Source organism: Petaurus breviceps, unplaced genomic scaffold (assembly GCF_028583685.1).
Source record: "Petaurus breviceps papuanus isolate PSGF00001 unplaced genomic scaffold, PetGlider_PUasm1.0 115, whole genome shotgun sequence".
In the NCBI taxonomy this organism is placed as follows: Eukaryota; Metazoa; Chordata; class Mammalia; order Diprotodontia; family Petauridae; genus Petaurus; species Petaurus breviceps.
In genome coordinates, this window is record NW_027185612.1 from 1,325,826 (window position 1) to 1,345,871 (window position 20,046).

Here is a 20,046-nt window from a genome sequence, read left to right on the forward strand (position 1 = left end):
AAAGAGCTGCCGAGTCTGAATGCAGATTGAAGCAAACTCCTTGCTGTTTTTTTTTTTCTCATTTTGTTTCCTCTTTCCCACTGATCATATGATCAGTTATAATCCTTCTTTACAACCTGACTAATGATTGATGTGAAGATATCTGTAGATCCTATATTTGATTGCATGCCACCATGATGGGGTTGGGGAAGGAGGGGAGGGGGAGAAAATTTGTGAACCGAATGTTGTAAACTAAATGTAAATAAACAAATTAATTAAAAATAAATAGTAAATAAATAAATTAAATTAAAAGACAAGCCTAGCACCAGAACCCAGATCTTCTGATTCTGAGTTGGAATCTTTTTCACTTTACCACAATTAACAATGACTTCAGAAATTCTTTGTCTACAGAAGTTGCCCAGAAAGGCAGCAGGACATTGTGGAAAGTTTCTCAACAAGATGAGCCAGGGGTCAAACCATGATGAGCAGCAACCCAGGAATCTGGAGGACAACACTGGAAGTGAAGGTGATTGAAGTGGAATAAGGTTCCCATTTTTTTTTTCTTTTGGCAACTGAGATTGTGGTCTCTTCCTAATGAGACAAAAGCTGCTCTGAGTGGCATCTTCCATTTCCCTATTCTTTCCCAAGTTTGACATCTTTCCCTCTCTGTGACAGACAGGACTTTCCCCTACATGATGGCATCAAGGAGTACCCTTATTTCTTTCCTGTGTTGGTCTGAATAGCCTTAGGTGCCTCACACCTCACATTTGTCCACCAGATCTCATTCTTTTTTTTATTGGCTTTTTTTTTTTGAGTGTGGAAGATAGGGCAGTTGGGGTTAATTGACTTGCCCAAGGTCACACACTAATAAGTATTAAGTGTCTGAGGCTGGATTTGAACCCAGCTCCTCCTGACTCCAAGACCAGTGCTCTATTCACTGCACCACCTAGCCACCCCAACAGCTCTCATTCTTGTGGGAAAATAAGAACTCTGGGAGAGTTATAAATCTCAGATTGTGAGCAAATAGAGATTGGAGGAGAAAGGGAAGGGGATCATCCATTCTGCCAACCCAATCTGACTGCTACCTGTGCTATTACCACATTAACTCTTTTTTGACCTAGGAGAAAAAAAAAGTAGTTGTATCTGTGCCCAAGGGTATAAAAATATAGGTGACAGAATTCCAAGTTCCAATGACAAAGGTTACTATGTGCAAACTCTTGGACCCCTTCTCAAATGCAGATGACTCTTCATCCCTGGCCATATTCTTTTAAAAAAATAACAATTTATTTTTTCCCAATTACATGTAGTAATAATTGTTTTTTTAAAGCAATTGGGGTTAAGTAACTTGCTCAAGGTTACACAGCCAGTTATTTCAATAATGTTTAATATATATATTTTTTAATTTCTGGCTTGTAAATTTTATCTCTTCCTCCCTCTCCTCCTCCTTCCCTGAGATGGTAAGCAATCTGATATAGATTATTCATGTGAAATCATGTAAAATATTTCCATGTTAGTTATTTTGTACAAAAAAACTTTAAAGGCAGAAAGAAAGAGAAAAATAGGATGTTTCAGTCTGTATTCAGACAACATTGATTCTTTCTTTAGTGATGAATAGCATTTTTCATCATGAATCCTTTGAAATTGTCTTGGATCCTTGTATTGCTGAGAATAGCTAAGTCATTCAGAGCTCTCCATCATACAATATTGCTGTCACTGTGTACAGTGTTTTCTTGGTTCTGTTCACTTCACTTTGTATCGGTTCATGTAATTCTTTCTAGGTTTTTCTGAAAACATCCTTGTCATTTCTTTCAGCACAATTCTGTTAAAATAATATGCCATAACTTGCTTAATCATTCCTTAATTGATGGGCATCCTCTCAATATCCAATTCTTAGCCACTACAAAAAGCTGCTATAAATATTTTTGTTCAAATTCGTCCTCCCCTTGTCTTTTAGTGTCTTTGGGAAAATAGACTTAACAGTGATATTGCTGGATCACAGTTTTATAGCTCTTTGGGCATAGTTACAAATCACTCTCCAGAATGGTTGGATCAGTACACAACCCCACCCACAGTGCCTTAGTGTCCCAGTTTTCCCACATCTATTCCAACATTTATTATTTTCCTTTTTTTGTTCATATTAGCCAATCTGATAGGTGGGAGATAATACTTCATAGGTGTTTTAACATGCATTTTTCTGGTCAACAGTGATTTAGAGCAATTTTTTTCATATAACTATAGGTAGCTTTGATTTCTTTGTCTGAAAACTGCCTGTTTATATCTTTTGACCATTTATCAATTAGGGATTCACTTGTATTTTTTATAAATTTGAATCAGTTCTCTATATTTTTGAGAAACTAGATTGTTATCAGAGAACCTTGCTGTAAATTTTTTGTCCATTCTTCTGTTTTCCTTCTAATTTTTGTTACTTGAATTTTTTTGTGCAAGAACTTTTTAATTTTATATAATCAAAATTATCTATTTTATCTTTCATAATGTTCTCTATATTTTGCTTAGTCTCAAATTTTTCTCTTGTCCATAGATCTGAAAGATAAACTATTGCATTCTCTCCTAATTTGCTTATGATATCTCCCTTTATGTATAATTTGGACCCATTTTGACCTTATCTTGGTTATACAGTATGAGACTTTCTTTTATACCTGGTTTCTGCCATACTGTTTTCTAGTTTTCTCAGTAGTGTTTGTCAATATGAGTTTTTGTCCCATAAGCTTGGATCTTTGTGTTCATTAAAGACTTGATTGCTATTGTCACTTATTACAATATATTGTGTACCTAATCTATTGCACTGATCTACCAATCTATTTCTTAGCCAGTGCCAGATTTTTTTGATAATTGCTACTTTATAATATAGTTTGATATCTGTTATGAGACAAAAGCTGCTTTGGATGAAACCTCCATTTCCTTATCTTGGCTGCCTTCCTTCACATTTGCTTCCATTGATTCCCTTGATATTCTTGACTTTTAATTCTTCCAGATGAACTTTTAAATTATTTTTTCTGACTCATATGACTTTTTGGTAGTTTAATTGGTATGGCACCAAGTAGATTCATTTAGATAGAATTGTCATTTTTATTACATTGGTTAGCCTACCCATGAACAATTGATATTTTTCCAATTGTTCAGAGCTGACTTTTTGGTGTGAAAAATGTTTTGTAATTGTGTTCATATAGTTCCTGTGTTGTCTTAGCAGGTAAACTTTCCAGTGTTCTATACTTGTCCAAACATACTTTAACTGGAATTTCTCTTTCTATCTCTAACTGCTGGATTTTGTTGGTAATACATAGAAATACTGATGATTTGTGTGGGTTTATTTTTTATCCTGCAATCTTGCTAAAGTTGCTGATTATTTCAATTAGTTTTTTAATTTATTCTTTAGGATTCTTTAAGTACACCATCATATCACCTCCAAAGAGCAATCATTTTGTTTATTCATTGCCTATTCTAATTCCTTCAATTTTTTTCTTTTCTTATTGCCATAGCTAGCATTTCTAGAATAATATTAAGTAATAATGGTGATAATGTGCACCCTTGCTTCACCCTTGGTTTTATTGAGATGGGGGATAGAAAGAAGCCACCTTATGGATCTGAATAGGAATGCTAGGAAAGGAGGGCATTTTTTCCTCCTTTGTTCCCCCCAATTTATTTATTTTTAGTTTTCAACATTCATTTCCACAAGATTTTGAGTTACAAATTTTTCTCCCCATCTTTCCCCTACCCCACCCCAAAATAGCAAGCCTACTGAATACCTCTTCCCCCAATCCATTCTCTCTTAAATCCTCTTTCATTCCCCCACCCCCAACAACTTTCTAATAGGGCAAGATGGATTTCTATACCCCAATGTCTGTATATCTTATTTCCTAGTTGCATGTAAAAAAACCCAATTTTTTAAACATTTGTTTTTAAAACTTTGAGTTCCAGATTCTTTCCCTTCTTCCTCCTCAACCCCCCCCCCCCACCAAGTGGGAAGATAAACAATTCAATATAGGTTGTACATGAATAATTACACAAAACATTTCCATAGTAGTTATATTGTGAAAGACCAACTATATTTCACTCCATCTTATTCCACCCCCTACTTATTCTATTTTCTCCTTTAACCCTATTCTTTTTCAAAAAATGTTTGCTCCTAACTACCCTCCTCCCCATATGTCCTCCCTTCTATCATTGCCCCTCTTATACCTTTCCCCCTACTCAATTGAAGGTGTATGTTATTCCCTCCTTAATCCAAATTCAATGAGAGTAAGGTTGACCCACTCCTTTTCATCTTCCTCCTCTTCCCCTCCATCATAACAGTTTTTTCTTGCCTCTTTTATAAGGTATAATTTACCCTAATCTATATCTCCCCTTCTCCTTCTCCCAATATATTGCTCTCTTACCTCTTAATTTTATTTTCTAGATATCATCTCTTCATATTCAACTCATCCTGTGCCCTCTGTCTATGTATACATGTAGTCACATGTGCACATGCTCACATATATTTATACGCACATACACCATTTTATACATACACATATGTATGCATACATACATGCACACATACATTCCCTTCAATTATTCTCATATTGAGAAAAAGTCTCAGGAGTTACAATTATTGTTTTTCATGTAGGAATGTAAATAGTTCAACTTTAATAAGTTCCTTATGATTTCTTTTTCCTGTTTACCTGCTCATGCTTCTCTTACTTCTTGTATTTGAAAGTCAAATTTTCCATTCAGCTCTGTTTTTTTTTCCATCAAGAATGCTTGAAAATCCTTTATTTCATTGAATGGCCATATTTTCTCCAAGCCCTTCAATCCCTCAGTGTAGAAGCTGCCAGATCCTGTGTTATCCGGATTGCATTTCCACGATATTCAAATCGTTTCTTCCTGGCTGCTTGTAATATTTTCTCCTTGATCTTGGAACTCCTGAATCTGGCTATAATATTTCTAGGAGTTTTCTTTTTGGGATCTTTTTCAGGAGGTGATAGGTGGATTCTTTGAACCTCTATTGTACCCTCTAGTTCTAAAAAATCAGGGTAATTTTGCTTGAAAATTTCTTGGAGGATGATTTCTAGGTTCTTCTTTTTTGATCATGGCTTTCAGGTAGTCCAATATTTTTAAATTATCTCTCCTGGATCTAATTTCCATATGAGTGGTTTTTCCAATGAGATATTTCACATTGCCTTCTATTTTTTCATTTGTTTGAATCTCTTTAATAGTATCTTGATTTCTCATAAAGTCACTAACTTCTATTTGCTCCAATCTAATTCTGAAGGAATGATTCTCTGCAGTCAACTTTTGAGATTCTTTTTCCATCTGGCAAATTTGGCTTTTTAAGGCATTCTTTTCCTCATTGACTTTTTGAGCCTCTTTTTCCACTTGAGTTAGTCTATTTCTAAGGTGTTGTTTTCTTCAGTCAGGTTGTTGACTCTCATTTCATAATTTTATTGCATCATTCTCATTTCCCTTCCCAATTTTTCCTCCACTTCTCTTATTTGGTTTTCAAAATCCTGGTTCTCTATGGCCTGTAACCCGCTCATATTTTTCTTGGAAACTTTTGGTGCAGGAGTTCTGACTTTACTGTCTTCCTCCTGTTCCATGCTTTGATGCCTTTTGTCCCTAAAATAGTAGTGTAAAGTTAGATTGTTGTGCTTGCTTTGCTTCCTTTACTTGCTCATGTTACCAATTACTTGACTTTTGAGCTTTTTGCCACTGTAGAACTCTGCTACCAAAGAGGGAAGCTTTGTTCCAATCGCTTGAGTTTTCTCAGCTGCTGGATCTATTAGTTGGGTGCCCTCTCTGAAGCCTCCACTGGCTCTGGCAAACTGGTTATATACCTCAGGACCTCCACCCTAGACCGTGATCCATATTCAAGCAGGTTAAAGCAAGAGGTATTGCCCCTAAGACTGTTTGTTTGGTCCCCCTACAATCTGCAGGCCAGGAGCTCTGAAGTAGCTACATCACAGCGGCTGCATGGCCACCATGCCTCAGCTGTTTCTTACCTCTGGGGCAAAGGACAGACCACAGTCCTGGACTCCTGGTTCCCAAAGGCCCCACTGCACTGACCCCTCACTTTGTCCTTAGCATCTATGGGTTGATAATTCTGGAAACCACCACAACTGCTGGTGATCTGAAGTCCCTCCAGCTGGCAGCTAGTTGTGGCTGCCCCAAAGCTAAAACCTGGGGGCTCATGTGAGGTTGGGCATGGCTCCCAGAGTGCTCTTCTGGCCCCTTCCTGCCATCCTGCCAGGCTATCTTCAGCAGGAGTTTAACTTCTCTCTGTCATTTTGTGGGTTCTATAACCCCACAGTTTGTTTAGAGTCATTTTTTACAGGAATTGGAGGAGGAAGAAGTGGGACCTGCATGGAAATTCTGTTTCTATTTTGCCATCTTGGCTTCACCCCATTTGGCTTTTTAATGCATTCTTCTCCTCATTGACTTTTGGGGCTTCTTTTGCCATTTGAGTTAGTCTATTTTTAAAGATGTTATTTTTTCAGTATTTTTTGGGTTTCCTTTAGCAGGCCGTTGACTCACCTTTTACAATTTTCTTGCATCATTCTCATTTTTCTTCCCAATTTTTTCTCCACTTCTCTTACCTGATTTTCAAAATCCTTCTTGAGTTCCTCCATTGGCTTGTTACCAGTTCATATTTTTCTTGGAAGCTTTTGATGCAAGAGTTCTGATTTTGTTGTCTTTCTCCTGTTCCATGCTTTGATCCCTTTTGTCCCCAAGAAAAGTTTCTATGGTCTTGCTGTGCTTTCTCTGCTTGCTTATCTTGCTAGTAACTTACTTGACTTTTGAGCTCTTTGCCACAGTAGAAATCTGCTTCCAGAGTAGAGAGAGCTTTGTCCCAAATCACTGGGGTTTTCACTGCTGTCAGAGCTATTAGGAGGGTGTCCTCTCTACAGCTCCCACAAGCTCTGGAAAATTGACCACACACCCCAGGACCACCACCCAAGACTGTGATCCAGATCCAAGCAGGTCAAAGCAAGAGCAATTACCCTCTGAATGGTCACTTGGTCCCCCTATGATCTGCAGGCCAGGAGCTCTGGAGGCAGCCACACAGCAGCAGCTTCAGCCACTGTGGCTCTACCACTTCTCACCCTGGGGGTAGGGGGCCAGACCATGCTCTTCCTTCACCCAGTTCCAACGGAGTTCCCCAATGACCTTTTACTTTCTTTTTGGTGTTTATGGGTTGAAAAATCTGGAAACCACCACAGCTGCTGGTGATTCACTGATAATTTCTTAAAATATAATGACCAGGCTTTTTTTTTTGATCTTTTAAGTAGTCTAATAATTTTTAAATTATGTTTCCTGGATCTATTTTCCAGGTCAGTTGTTTTTCCAAAAATATATTTCACATCTTGTTCTATTTTTTATTCTTTAGATTTTGTTTTATTTTTTTTTCTTATTATCTCATGGTGTCCTTAAGTTCTGCTTATACAATTCCATTTTTCTACTTAAATTACTTATTAGTATTTTATTTTTCCCCAAGTAAATGTATAATTAATTTTTAACAACCATTTTGAAAACTTCAATTTCCAAATTCTCTCCCTCCCTCCCCACCTTTCTTATTTTCATATTGGTCATGTTGTGAAAGAAAAGAAACAACAACAACAAAAAAAAACAAACTGAAGAAAAATAAAAATAGTTAAAATACAAGACGGATGCTTTGCTCTGTGTTTAGACTTGATCAGTTCTTTCTCTGTGGATGGATAACATTTTTCATCATAAGAGTTGTGGATCAATTTAATGCTCAGAATAGCCATCACAGCTGATCATCTTACAATATTGCTGTTACTGTGCATAATGTTATCCTGATTTTACTCATATCACTTAACATCAGTTAATGCAGGTCTTTCCAGATTATTATGAGAGAATCCTGCTCATCATTTCTTATAACACAATAGTATTCCATCACAAACCTATTGTATAAAATCCATTGGTCTACCATTATGGCTCTGCCTCCCCCAATTCTAATTTTAAGGATTTTATATAGTGAGATTTTGAACCTCCTTTTCTATTTGACCAATTTTATTTTTTAAGGAGCTATTTTCTTCAGTGAATTTTTGGTTAGCTAGAACACAACCTTCCACAACAGATCCAAACCAAGACATACTATGTGTAAGTGAATGAGTGAATGCATGAACACATTATTTAATGGATCAAGTCTTTGGTGGTAAAGAAGTCATGACAGAGCACTAAATAAGAAAAAAAAATCTAAAATAGCTAATGCCTGAAGATTACACCCATGTTTTATGATTGTGATAATTCACTAAGAAGTGGGGTGAAGATGGTGGAAATGTAGAAAAAAATTACAGTCAAACTCCCTGTCACCCACAATTCCTCAGTGATGATCTAGAAAATCCAACAGATTGCCTCCAAATATCACATTCTGGTATATGTACTGAATCAGGAGAAACCACCTAAGTTTTATTGTTAGGGCCTTTTGCTCCTGTTATATACTAAATTCAGAGAAGGTCCAGATGTCTGCAATAAGGGCAGTGCAGCACCAAATTTTGAAAATGATGAGATGATGTAGACATGTTAATTTTAAAGTTTTACTGACAACTTTGAGATGATCTGGATATGTTAATAAACTAACCCCAATGAGGCATAGATTATACATATATACATATACACACATATACATGTATAAGTATACATATGCATACATATATGAACATCGATCTATAACTATCTATCCATTTATCTGTATCTGCCTTTCTATCTATCTATCTGATACCTTAAGTTCCTGCCCCCAAAGCACTCTTTCATCTCCCTCTGGGTCCATGCTGTTGAGTGCTCCCAACTCTAATCTATGGTGATGTGAAGGATTTTTAATGCCTCTCCCCCTCTCCTTCTTCTTACCCATGCTGCCTACCTTCCTCCACTCCTATCCTCATCACCATGCCACCCACTTCTATATCCATATCTCTATTTGTATTTGTATTTTCTGAGCCTTTTTGTGCCTTATTAAAGTGTGACTGTAACTTCATTTCCCAATGTCTTTGGCACTGGGTACAGGACTTTGTTGAATTGTGCACACACAATTCTCAGTTGCAGTCCTAGAGCCAAGAAGAGCACTATCTCACTAGCACTTGTAACCACAAGGATGCAAAAGCCCTGGTCACAGTTTTAAGATAGAGAAGAGTGCTGTGGTTGCTCAAAGACTACAGCACAGAGCAACTGAATAGCAACCTCACCTCTCCTTAGATCATATAACTTTGGAAAAACCAAATAGACCCCGGAGTTAGCTCTGAAACCAGCAGCAAGAATGACTTGATGCTTGGGACAGTACCCCTTTCACCCCCAAGAGCCAGGTTTCAATGTTAATATAAAAATAAAAGTATAGAAATAGGCTAAAAAAATGATCAAGCAGCACAAAAGGAAGCTTATCACAGAAAGTTGTATAGTGATGGGGAAGATCAAGAGACAAACTCAGAAAAAGACAATAAAGTCAAGCTTCCAAGGAAAATGTAAATTAGTCAAAGGCCCAAAAAATAATTCATGGAAGAGCTCAAAAAGGATTTTAAAAATCAAATAAGAGAGGTAGAGGGCAAGTTGAGGAAAGAAATGACAGTGATACAATAAAATTATGAAAAGAATGGTTTGTTAAAAGAGGCACAAAAATACTGAAGAAAATGGCATTTTAAAAACAGAATTCATCAAATGTCTAAAAAAGGAACAAAAATCCAATAAAGAGAAGTCCTTAAAAAGCAGACTTGTGAGAATGTAAAAAGATGTACAAAAATTCACTGAGGGAAAAAACTCCTTAATAAGTAGAATTGACTAAATGGAAAAGGAGGCACAAAAGCTCACTAAAAAAATTTTTCTTAAAAATGAGAATAGGGCAAGTGAAAGCTAATGACTCCACGAGACATTAGCAAGCAATAAAATAAAGTTAAAGGAATAGGATAAAAAGAGAAGAAAATATGAAATGTCTCATTGGAAAAACAACTTCCTGGAAGATAGATCAAGGAGAGATAATTTAAGAATTGTTGTGGTCTCTGAAACCCATTATCAAAAAAGGGGGGAGGGGAGGCAGCTAAGCAGTACAATGGATAGAGAATCAGACCTGGAATCATGAAAACTCATCTTTCTGAGTTAAAATCTGGCCTCAGATGCTTACACCTGTGTGACCCTGGTCAAATCACTTAACCCTATTTGACTCAGTTTCTTCATCAGTAAAATGAGCTGGAGAAGGAAATGGAAAGCCACTCCAGGATCATCTCTGTCAACAAAACTCCAAAATGGGGTCACAAAGTCTGACATGACTGAAAAATGACTGAGTAATACTAACATGATAAAAACAAAAGGTACCTAGATATCACATTTCAAAAAACTGTCAAAGAAAACTGCCCTGATATGACAAATATTAGAGGAAGTGTAAAAAAATTGAGCCATTAATGCACCCTTGGTAGAGTTGTTAACTGATCCAACCATTTTGAAGAGAAATTTGGAACTATGCCCCAAAGACTATAAAACTGTGTATACCCTTTGACCCAGCAATACCTCTACTAGTATTCCAAAGATATAAAAAAAGAACTACATGTAAAAAAATTTATAGCAGCTCTTTTTGCATTGTCAAAGAATTGGAAATTGAAGGGATCCCAATAAGTTGGAGAAGGACTAAACAACTTGTGAAATATAATTTTTATGGAATACTTTTGTAGTATAAGAAATGATGAGCAGGTTTCTTTCCTAAAAACTTGTGAATACATATAAGCATGCAAAATGAAGTGAGCACAATGAGAACATTGTACACAGTAACAATATTATTATAAGATGATAATTGTGAATGACTTAGTTATTCTCAGGGATACAATGATCCAAGACAATTTTGAAGAACATATGATGAAAAATGCTAGCCACCTTTAGAGAAAGAATTGATAGATGCAGATTGTATGCAAATTGAATCATATTTTTGACCTTAGGCAAGTCACTTAACCTCAACTGACCTGCCTCCCCCCTACAAAAAAGCAAAAAAAAAATTGCATGACTTCTCAAGGAGGGGAAATGGGAAGGAGGCGGGGAAAGAATTTGGAACTCAAAATAAAAAACAAACTCCATGAATGTTAAAAATTGTTTTTACATGTAATCAAAACTTTTTTTAATTAAAAAAGAAACATTGTATCTTTGTTTTAGGTGAAACCAAGGATTTCAGACTTAAATACTGTTAAAAGATTACTTCTTAATATCCCCAGAGGCATAGTCCCATATGCTTTTGAAAGTAAAGGGGGTTAGATGGAATCATAACCACCAAAATAAGAATAATAACTATAATTTGTAGACTACTTTAAGTCTAATGACATACTTTATGTACACTACCTCATTTATTCCTCATAACAACTTTGTGAGTTAAGTAAAGAGAAACATGTGAGGTATGCAGGATGGGTAGATCAAGAAAAGACTCAATACTATGTGCCACCAGAAATCTGTAAGGTGAACCTATTTCTGAGTCAGAGTTTTATCATGCTTCTTGCTAGAGAAGGACCTTGTGCCAGAGTGCATGTGATTCTGAGGTTCAAGCTAAGAGCAGAGACATTGCTATACTGGGTGGAATGAGGGACTGGAAGGACAGCAGTTGAAGACAGAGTTTAACCCTGTCACTCTCATTACCCACATCTCAGGTTATGGACACCAAGACACCAGCAAACAGCAGCTGAGACTTGTTCTGGTGGGCAAAACAGGAGCTGGGAAAAGTGCAACAGGGAACAGCATCCTTGGAAAAGGAGTATTTGAGTCAAGACTAGCATCAAAGTCAGTGACCAGGAACTGTGTGAAAGCAAGCAGATTGTGGAATGAGAGAGAAATTGTAGTTGTGGATACTCCCGGGATTTTTGACTCTCATGTGTCTGATGTGGACACATCAAAGGAGATCAGCCGCTGCCTCATCATGTCCTCCCCTGGTCCTCATGCCATCATCCTAGTGGCCCCTCTCAGTCGTTATACCAAGGAGGAGCAAGATGCAATAAAGAAGATCCTGGGAATTTTTGGTTCCAAAGCCAAGAAATATATGATCCTTTTATTGACCAGGAAGGATGATTTGGAAGATACTGATTTGAATCAATACTTACATGACACTAGGAATGAAGCTTTGAAAGATCTGATTGGCCAGTTTGATGGAAGATACTGTGCATTCAGCAACAGGGCAACTGGAAGTGAGCAGGAGGCCCAGCTAAGAGAGCTTCTGAGCTTGGTGGAACAAGTAATACAGAAGAATGGAGGCTCTTGCTACACAAACCAGATGTATCAACTAGCCGAGGAGCAGATTCAGAAAGAAACTGAAGCATTGCAAAGATCCTACATGCAAGACCTGGAAAGACTGAAAAAGGAAATAAGAAAGGAATATGAAGAGGAAATCAGAAACTTACAGGATGAGCTGGAGCGAAAAGAAAGAGAAGAAAAAATGTCTAGGGAACTTGAAGTAAAAGAAGCTTTATATGCAAATAAGCAAAGAAGGGCCAGAGATGAGGTTATAAATCAAAATAAATTCATTGAAATCATCATGGATTTCTTTAAATCAGCAGTTTCTACCTTTCAAAACTTATTTGAGTTTTAAGGAACTTAGTGAAAACTGTCTTATACTCTATGCTCTAATTTCTTCTATTAATCCTCAATGAATTCTCAGCTATCCTGAGTCAGTTGTACAACTCAGGTTTTCAAGAATAAAGATAACTGTCAATCATTTATCATAAGAAATGCCGAGACTGATCTGAAAACAAAGGAATAGGGTCTTTTTTTCTGTGAAATAAAAAAGTTATGTTACTGCCTTGGGAACTCTTCCACCAAGATTTGGAGGAAAGGAAGGAATACAGAGCAAGGCTTATACTAGATATTTGGTGCTACTCTCCACTACTTCTCTTTCAAAGCAATGTACCAAAATGGACAATTTTACATATGTAAAATTTAAAAGTTTTTGTGCAAACAAAAGCAGAGCAGCTGACATTAGAAAAGAATCAGTAAATGGGGAAAAATCTTTGCAGCAAATTTCTCTACTAGAGGTCTCAATTTTAAAATATATAGTGAACTTATTAAAATAAATAAGAATGAGAAGCATTTTCCAGGTGACATATTCAAAGGAAACAGGAATTTTCCAGAGGAAAAAAGTCCAAACTACCAACAATCATATAAATAGACTCTAACTTACCAATAATTTTAGAAGTGCAAATCAAAACACCTCTCAGGTTTCATATTATACCTATCAGATTGCAAAACTGACAAAAAAAGAAAATGATAAATATTGGAAGCGATGTGGGAAAACACGTACATTAAGGCACTCTTGGGAAAACTGAGAACTGACCCAGTCATTCTAGAAAGCAAATTGGAATTCTGCCACCAAAGCTGTGAAACTGTTCATATTCTTTCACTCAGCAATATCATTGCTAGGTGTATACCCCCAAAGAGATTTTTTTAAAAAAGGAGGACTGAAATTTACCAAAAATTTATAGCAGTTCTTTTTGTGGTGTCAAAGAAATGAAAACTGAGAAAGCTCACATTAGTTGGGAAATGACTAAGGAAATTATTGTATGTAAATATGAAAGAATACTATTGTATGTTGTACTACAAGAAATTATGAAGGTAATAGTTTCATAGAAAACTGGGAAGACTTGTAGGAATTGATTCAAAATGAAGTGATTTGTTCTAGGAGGACAATTTATACAATGACAACATTATTATTATTTTTTTTAAAGCAATCGGGGTTAAGTAACTTGCTCAAGGTCACACGGCCAGGTGTTTCTGGGTGGGTGCTGAGTGTTTGAGCCCAGGATTCGATCCCCAGGTCATCCCGACACTGGAGCCAGTGCTCTTACTCACTGTGCTACCTGGCCGCCCCAATGACAATACTATTGTAAAAAACAAACATCTTTGAAAGATTTAGGAACTCTAAACAACACAATGATTAATCACAATTTGAAAAGGCATATGATGAAACATGTTGCCTACCTCCTAATTGCAGAGGTGTTGAGTTCAGAGTACGGATTGATATATGTCTCACTTTTTAAAATTTGGGCAATGTGCAAACAAGTTTTGAATGACTATATATGTTTATAATAGGATTTGCTTTTCTTTATTTCTCAGTGGAGGTGAAAGGGAAGATAGGTGGGAAGGAAAGTAGATTTTCATTCATTGAAAAAAATAATTTTTCTAGTAAAAAAGAATAAGGTATCAACTGGATGCTGTATCTCATTTATATTTCCATTACTAATGACTTCAAGAAACATTCCACATTAGCTATTCTCATTGACTTTTGGCATTTATCTCCTTGTATTGACAAAATGACATTCAAAGGGTGAGGAAATGAAATCATATTTAATTATATTCATATTCAATCAGCCTAAGGCTGGAGTTGCCCAGAAAGGTGCTACATTGTAATGAGATCATCTGTCTCATTATTCCTTTACTGGTTTACAGAATCCTCTCATTGGTTGTTAGCAATACTAAGAATAACAATAATAATGATGATGATGATAATTCATTTATATAGATTTTTTAAAGCCTTTCCTCCCAGAAATCTTGTGGGAATATGGCAGATATAATTCCCATTTTACAGATGAGGAAACAGGTTGAGAAAGACTAAATGATTTATTCATTGTCATATACTTGGTAAGTGTACTAGCTAATATTCAAATATGCATCACTCCTTACTATAAGTCCAACACTTATTCCATTATAGTGTCACCTTTCCTGCTAAATTACTGTTGGTTAAATGTGTCAGAATTCAATCTGCATAGTGCAGATCATATTCAGTGTATGATGGTGTGATAAATGGAGTTACCAAACTGTAATGACCAGAGAATGTAAAAGAAAGAATTTGACTTAGAAGGTGAGACAATGTAGTTCAACATATTAATTCTTATGCTACTAGATTTCTTGCATTAAAATAATAAAAGTGCACAACTTTCATTTTCCAAGAGTTATTTCTGTGGGGTGAGGGCATGAGGAGAATTGGGGAACAGAACTTTGCCATATTCTCTAGAAAAATGTAGGAAGATCTCTTCCAGGTAACATATGAGGTTGTCCTGTGTGCAAAAGGTGGTTTATTCCCCATGGTAATGACCCTTGCTTTGCAGTTCATGTGCCCATAAACCTTCCCTAGATCCATTCTCTGATGACCACATCCATTCCCAAGGACTCTCCTCTCCAGTTTCAGGGGGTTGGTTTTTTTTTAAAAAAAGGTATTTATTAATTTTCACTCAGACTGGTTCAATACTTGCCTTGGATCAGAGGTCCATTTATCTGCAATAGCATGTTCTCCTGAAGTCACATCTTCATAACTGAATGACAGAAACTCTTAATTCAGAACAACATCCTGGAGAAAATTTCCTTGTATCCTTGGTCATTCTTCAAGCTTCATTTTGTCCTCCCAAGGTCACTCTCCTGACTTCTACTTGATATCAGTATTTAGGGATTTGATAACGTGTCTCTTACAGATCCTAAAAATACCTCAGACCAAAACCTTGGTCATTATATGCATTTAGAAAAACATAGTGCCTGTATGATGATGGAAGATTATCTTCACTCTTTCATCTACAACTTTTCTCATTCTGGCATGTGTATATAAGTCTGTAACGTAGTGGAATTCTGATTTGCAGTGGGCCTGAACTTCATGTTTCTCCCTCCCCTTCTCCTTGTTTTGATGATTTCATAGTTGAACAGTCATATAAATAACCACTTGAGATCAGCTAGTTGATTCAAAGCCTTGCCTGCTTGTTTTTAAAGTCAGCTGTTGATGGGATGATGGTGAATGGCTTCAACATCGTGCTATAAGATGATCATCAGTTGAAGGGCTTGAGGTTATTTAGTCTGGAGAACAAAAGATTTGGGGTTGGATTGTGTTGAACCTAACAAGTATCTTCAGGTTTTTGAAGGGCTAATCATATGGAAAACAGATTAGACTTTTAGTTATTCTTGGCACCAGATGGAAGAACTAGAAATAATGAGAGGATGTTCCAGAGGCAGATTTTGGCTCTATGTAAGAAAATGTTAAAAGCTTATTCTAAGAGCAAAATGAACTATCTCTGAAGCTGATGAGCTTCTCTTCACTTGAGGCCTTCAAATGACCTCTGGAGAAGTATTTTAAGAAGATGATATAAAGGGGTTATTGGTTAGGTACCCTCTTCTTGCATCCCTAGGTACTCAAAACCACATTGCAAGACCCTTTCAAAGGATTCTTGAAGTCAAAATCATTTTTATAATAACGCTAGATGTAACCCACAAGACAATAGCCTATTGAAGCCTTCAATAAGCTTTAGAATGTAAAGGAATCCTGAGGTTAAAAATTTGACAACTCCTGTTATATGTTATAAACCATAGCCCACAGCTGGCACTAAGTTGAATGTCCCCTTCCATTCCCCTACTGCCCTAGGAACTATGGTGTTACCTGGAACACTCCAGAAAGAACTGATGCCCAGAAAAACTGCCTTGCCTCTTCTCTGCCCCTACCTCCCATCTCTGTTACAATGCTTCCCATTTCCTCTTCTGATGATACATTAACATACCATATCTACCTTGGTCAGAGGGGTTTGAGAGCTCACTTTCTACTTCAACCCTTAGGTACATTATCTATTTTCCAATGGTGGTGGGTCAATTATGGAATTCCCCTGAAATGTTATTTTTTTTAAAAAGAGACAACTGTTTGGTGCAATGGATTTCTTTTTCATGTGGAGATGAGTCTTTTATAGAATTTTTTCAAATGATTTATTAACTTCTGATTTACATCATTAATTTCCACCAGATTTTGAGTTACAGATTTTCTCTCTGTTTTTCCCCTATCCACCACCCCAAAAGAGAAACCCCACAGGATATCCCCTCCTCCAGTCTGTTCTCTCCCATATCTTCTCCCACACCCCCTTAGACTTTTCCAGTAGGGCATGGTGGATCTCTATGCCCCAGTGCCTGTATATATTATTTCCCAATTACATGTAAAATAGTATTAATAATAGCATATATATGTATATAATTTTAAACATTTGATTTTAAAACTTTGAATTCCAGATTCATTCCCTTTCTCCCTTGTCACCCACTCTTACTGGGAAGATAAGCAGTTCAGTATAGGTTGTACATGTGTAGTTAATGCTAAACATTAACATAGTAGATATATTGTAAAAGACTGACTATATTTCCCCCCCTCCTATCCCACACCCACTTGTTCTGTTCTCTACTTTGATCCTCTCCCTTTTCAAAAGTGGGTACTTCCAAATTCCCTACCTGCCAGCCTGCCCTCTCTTCCATCATCTCCCCTCTCATCCCCTTCCCCACTACTCTCCTGTAGGGTGAGATACCCTATTTAGTGTGTATGTCATTCCCTCCCTGAGCCAAATTCAATGAGAATAAGGTTGACCCATTCCCTTTTGCCTTCCTATTCTTCCCCTCTATTGTAACAATTTTCCCTTGCTTCTTCTATATGAGATAATTTACCCCATTCTGTCTCTCTCCATCTCCTCTCATTATATTCCTCTCTCACCTCTTAATTTCACCATTTAAGTATCATCCCTTCCTATTAAATTGGTCCTGTGCCCTCTATCTATGTATACCTGTAAACATATATACACACATTCACATATGTATTCATATGCCCATATACCCTCCGATATAGACACACACACATATATTTCTATTCCCTTCAACTATTTTCATACTGAGAGAGTTTCATCAGTTATAATTATCATTTTTCCATGTAGGAATGTTAATAGTTCAACTTTGATAAGTGGCATATGATTTCTTTTCTCTGTTTACCTTCTCAAGCTTCTCTTGCTTCTTGTATCTGAATGTCAAATTTTCTATTCAACTCTGGTTTTTTTCATTAAGAATGCTTGAAAGTCCTCTATTCCACTGAATGACCATATTTTCCCCTGAAACATGATACTCAGTTTTGCTGGGTAGGTGATTCTTGGTTTTAATCCCAGCTCCTCTGCCCTCCAGAATATCATATTCCAAGCCCTTCAATCCCTCAGTGTAGAAGCTGCCAGATCCTGGGTTATCCTGATTGTGTTCCCACATTATTCAAATTATTTCTTCCTGGCTGCTCATAATATTCTCTCCTTGATCTGGGAATTCTGGCACCTGGCTATAATATGCCTAGGAGTTTTCTTTTTGGGATCTTTTTCAGGAGGTGATTGGTGGATTCTTTCAACCTCTATTTTGCCTTCTGGTTCTAGAACATGAGGGCAATTTTCCTTGAAAATTTCTTGGAGGATGATTTCTAGGTTCTTTTTTGATCATGGTTTTCAGGTAGTCCAATAATTTTTAAATTATCTTTCCTGGATCTGTTTTATCTATTTTCCAGGTCAGTGGTTTTTCCCACGAGTTATTTCACATTGCCTTCTATTCTTTCATTTGTTTGGATCTGTTTAACATCATCTTGATTTCTCATAAAGTCACTAGCTTCCCTTTGCTTGATTCTAAATCTGAGGGAATGATTCTCCTCATTGAGTTTTTGAGATTCTTTTTCCATCTGGCAAATTTGGCTTTTTAAGGCATTCTTCCCCTCATTGCCTTTTTGAACCTCTTTTGCCAATTGAGTTACTCTGTTTTTTAAGGTATGATTTTCCTCAGTCAGGCTGTTGAGTCATTTCATAATTTTCTTGCATTGTTCTCATTTCTTTTCCCAAGTTTTCTTCCACTTCTCTTATCTTCTTCTTAAGGTCCTCTATGGCCTGTAACCAGCTTGTATTTTTGAACCTTTTGGTGCAGGATTTCTGACTTCACTGTCTTCCTCCTGTTCCGTGATTTGCTCCTTTTTGTCCCCAAAATAGGAGTCTAATGTTGGATTCTTCTGTTTGCTTTGCTTCCTTTGCCTGGTTACGTCGCCCCTCAGTCACTTTACCCCTGGGCTTTTTGCCACAGCAGTACTCTGCCACCAGACAGGGGAGCTTTAGTCCCAAATGCTGGAGTTTTCTCAGCTGCTGGAGGTATTAGTTGGGTGTCCTTGCTGAAGCCTCCACATGCTCTGGCAAGCTAGTCACACATCCCAGGACCTCCACCCTAGACTGCAATCCAGATCCAAGCAGGTTAAAGCAAGAGTGATTACCCCTCAGACTGGTTGCTTGGTCCCCCTACAGTCTGCAGGCCAGGAGCTGAAGCTGTAATGTGGTGCTGGCTGAGCCAAGGAGTCTCAGCACCTTCTTGCCCTGGGGGCAAAAGCCAATGTTCTCCCAACTACTGGTCCCAAAGTCCACACTGCACTGTCCTCTCATTTTGTCCTTCGCATCTATGGGTTGATAAATTTGGAAACAGCCACAGCTACCAGTGATCTGGAGTCCCTCCAGCCAGTGGCTGGTCAGGCTTGGCCTGGGTCTAAAACCTCTGGCTCATGCAGACCTGGGCTCAGCTCCCAGAGCACTGTGCTGGCCAATTCCTGCCAGCCTGCAGTGCTGTCCTCAGAGGGAGGTTAGCTTCTTTGTGTCATTTTGTGGGTTCTGCAGCTCCAAACTTTGTTCAGAGTTCCCTTTTACATGGATTGGGGAAGGTGGAAGCTGGAGCCAAACAGAGGTCCTGCTTCTACTCCCTTTTATAGAATTTTTAATAAAAAAAATCTCACTCATAAAACCCCCCATTGACTTAAATTCACACTTTTCTGAAAACTACATTTTAAAATTCTAGTGAGCAATTTTATTTTGTATTTTTTCAGGTGTTAATGTATCTAAACTTGGGAACACAAACATTGTATGACCCTACTGCAGATCTTCTGAACTATGGACTTTTGTGCTTTTTCTTTGAAAGTTTGTACTAACTTTTATGTAAAAGCAGTTTTCCAAGGATCAGAAAGGGTACTGACTTATTGGGCATTTTTCTTTTAACAAATTAACATTCACCCCAACCTCATTGTCAGTCTTTGCACAATGTGATTGCAAAAGGTATACTTTTTGCTCATTTTAGAAAATAGAACATGTTTTTCTTGATGCATCATTTTTATTTTTGAAAAGTCCATGTTATTTTTCTTTTGAATGTCCACATTACTGCATAGCCTAGCAAAATGCTAAAATGAAACAAAGGGTTTTATATACAAGCTATGTTGGCTGGGTAGGGCAGGTAAGTGCCTTAACAAGTAAGCTTAAAGTTTGAAGA

General features: G+C 37.2%; 1 protein-coding gene and 1 pseudogene across 1 annotated transcript in view; both read left to right on the forward strand.

The window, feature by feature from the left end:
• GIMAP8 (GTPase, IMAP family member 8) overlaps positions 1-20,046 on the forward strand; it is a 76,683-nt gene that overhangs the window by 6,782 nt on the left and 49,855 nt on the right. Inside the window, exons 2-3 of the mRNA XM_069083621.1 lie at positions 391-505; positions 11,607-12,203. Coding sequence (XP_068939722.1) covers positions 439-505; positions 11,607-12,203 — 664 coding nt within the window. The 5' untranslated portion in view covers positions 391-438. The remainder of the gene's footprint in view (positions 1-390; positions 506-11,606; positions 12,204-20,046) is intronic.
• The window catches only part of LOC138158530 (GTPase IMAP family member 4-like), a 27,491-nt pseudogene continuing 19,668 nt past the window's right edge, over positions 12,224-20,046 (forward strand).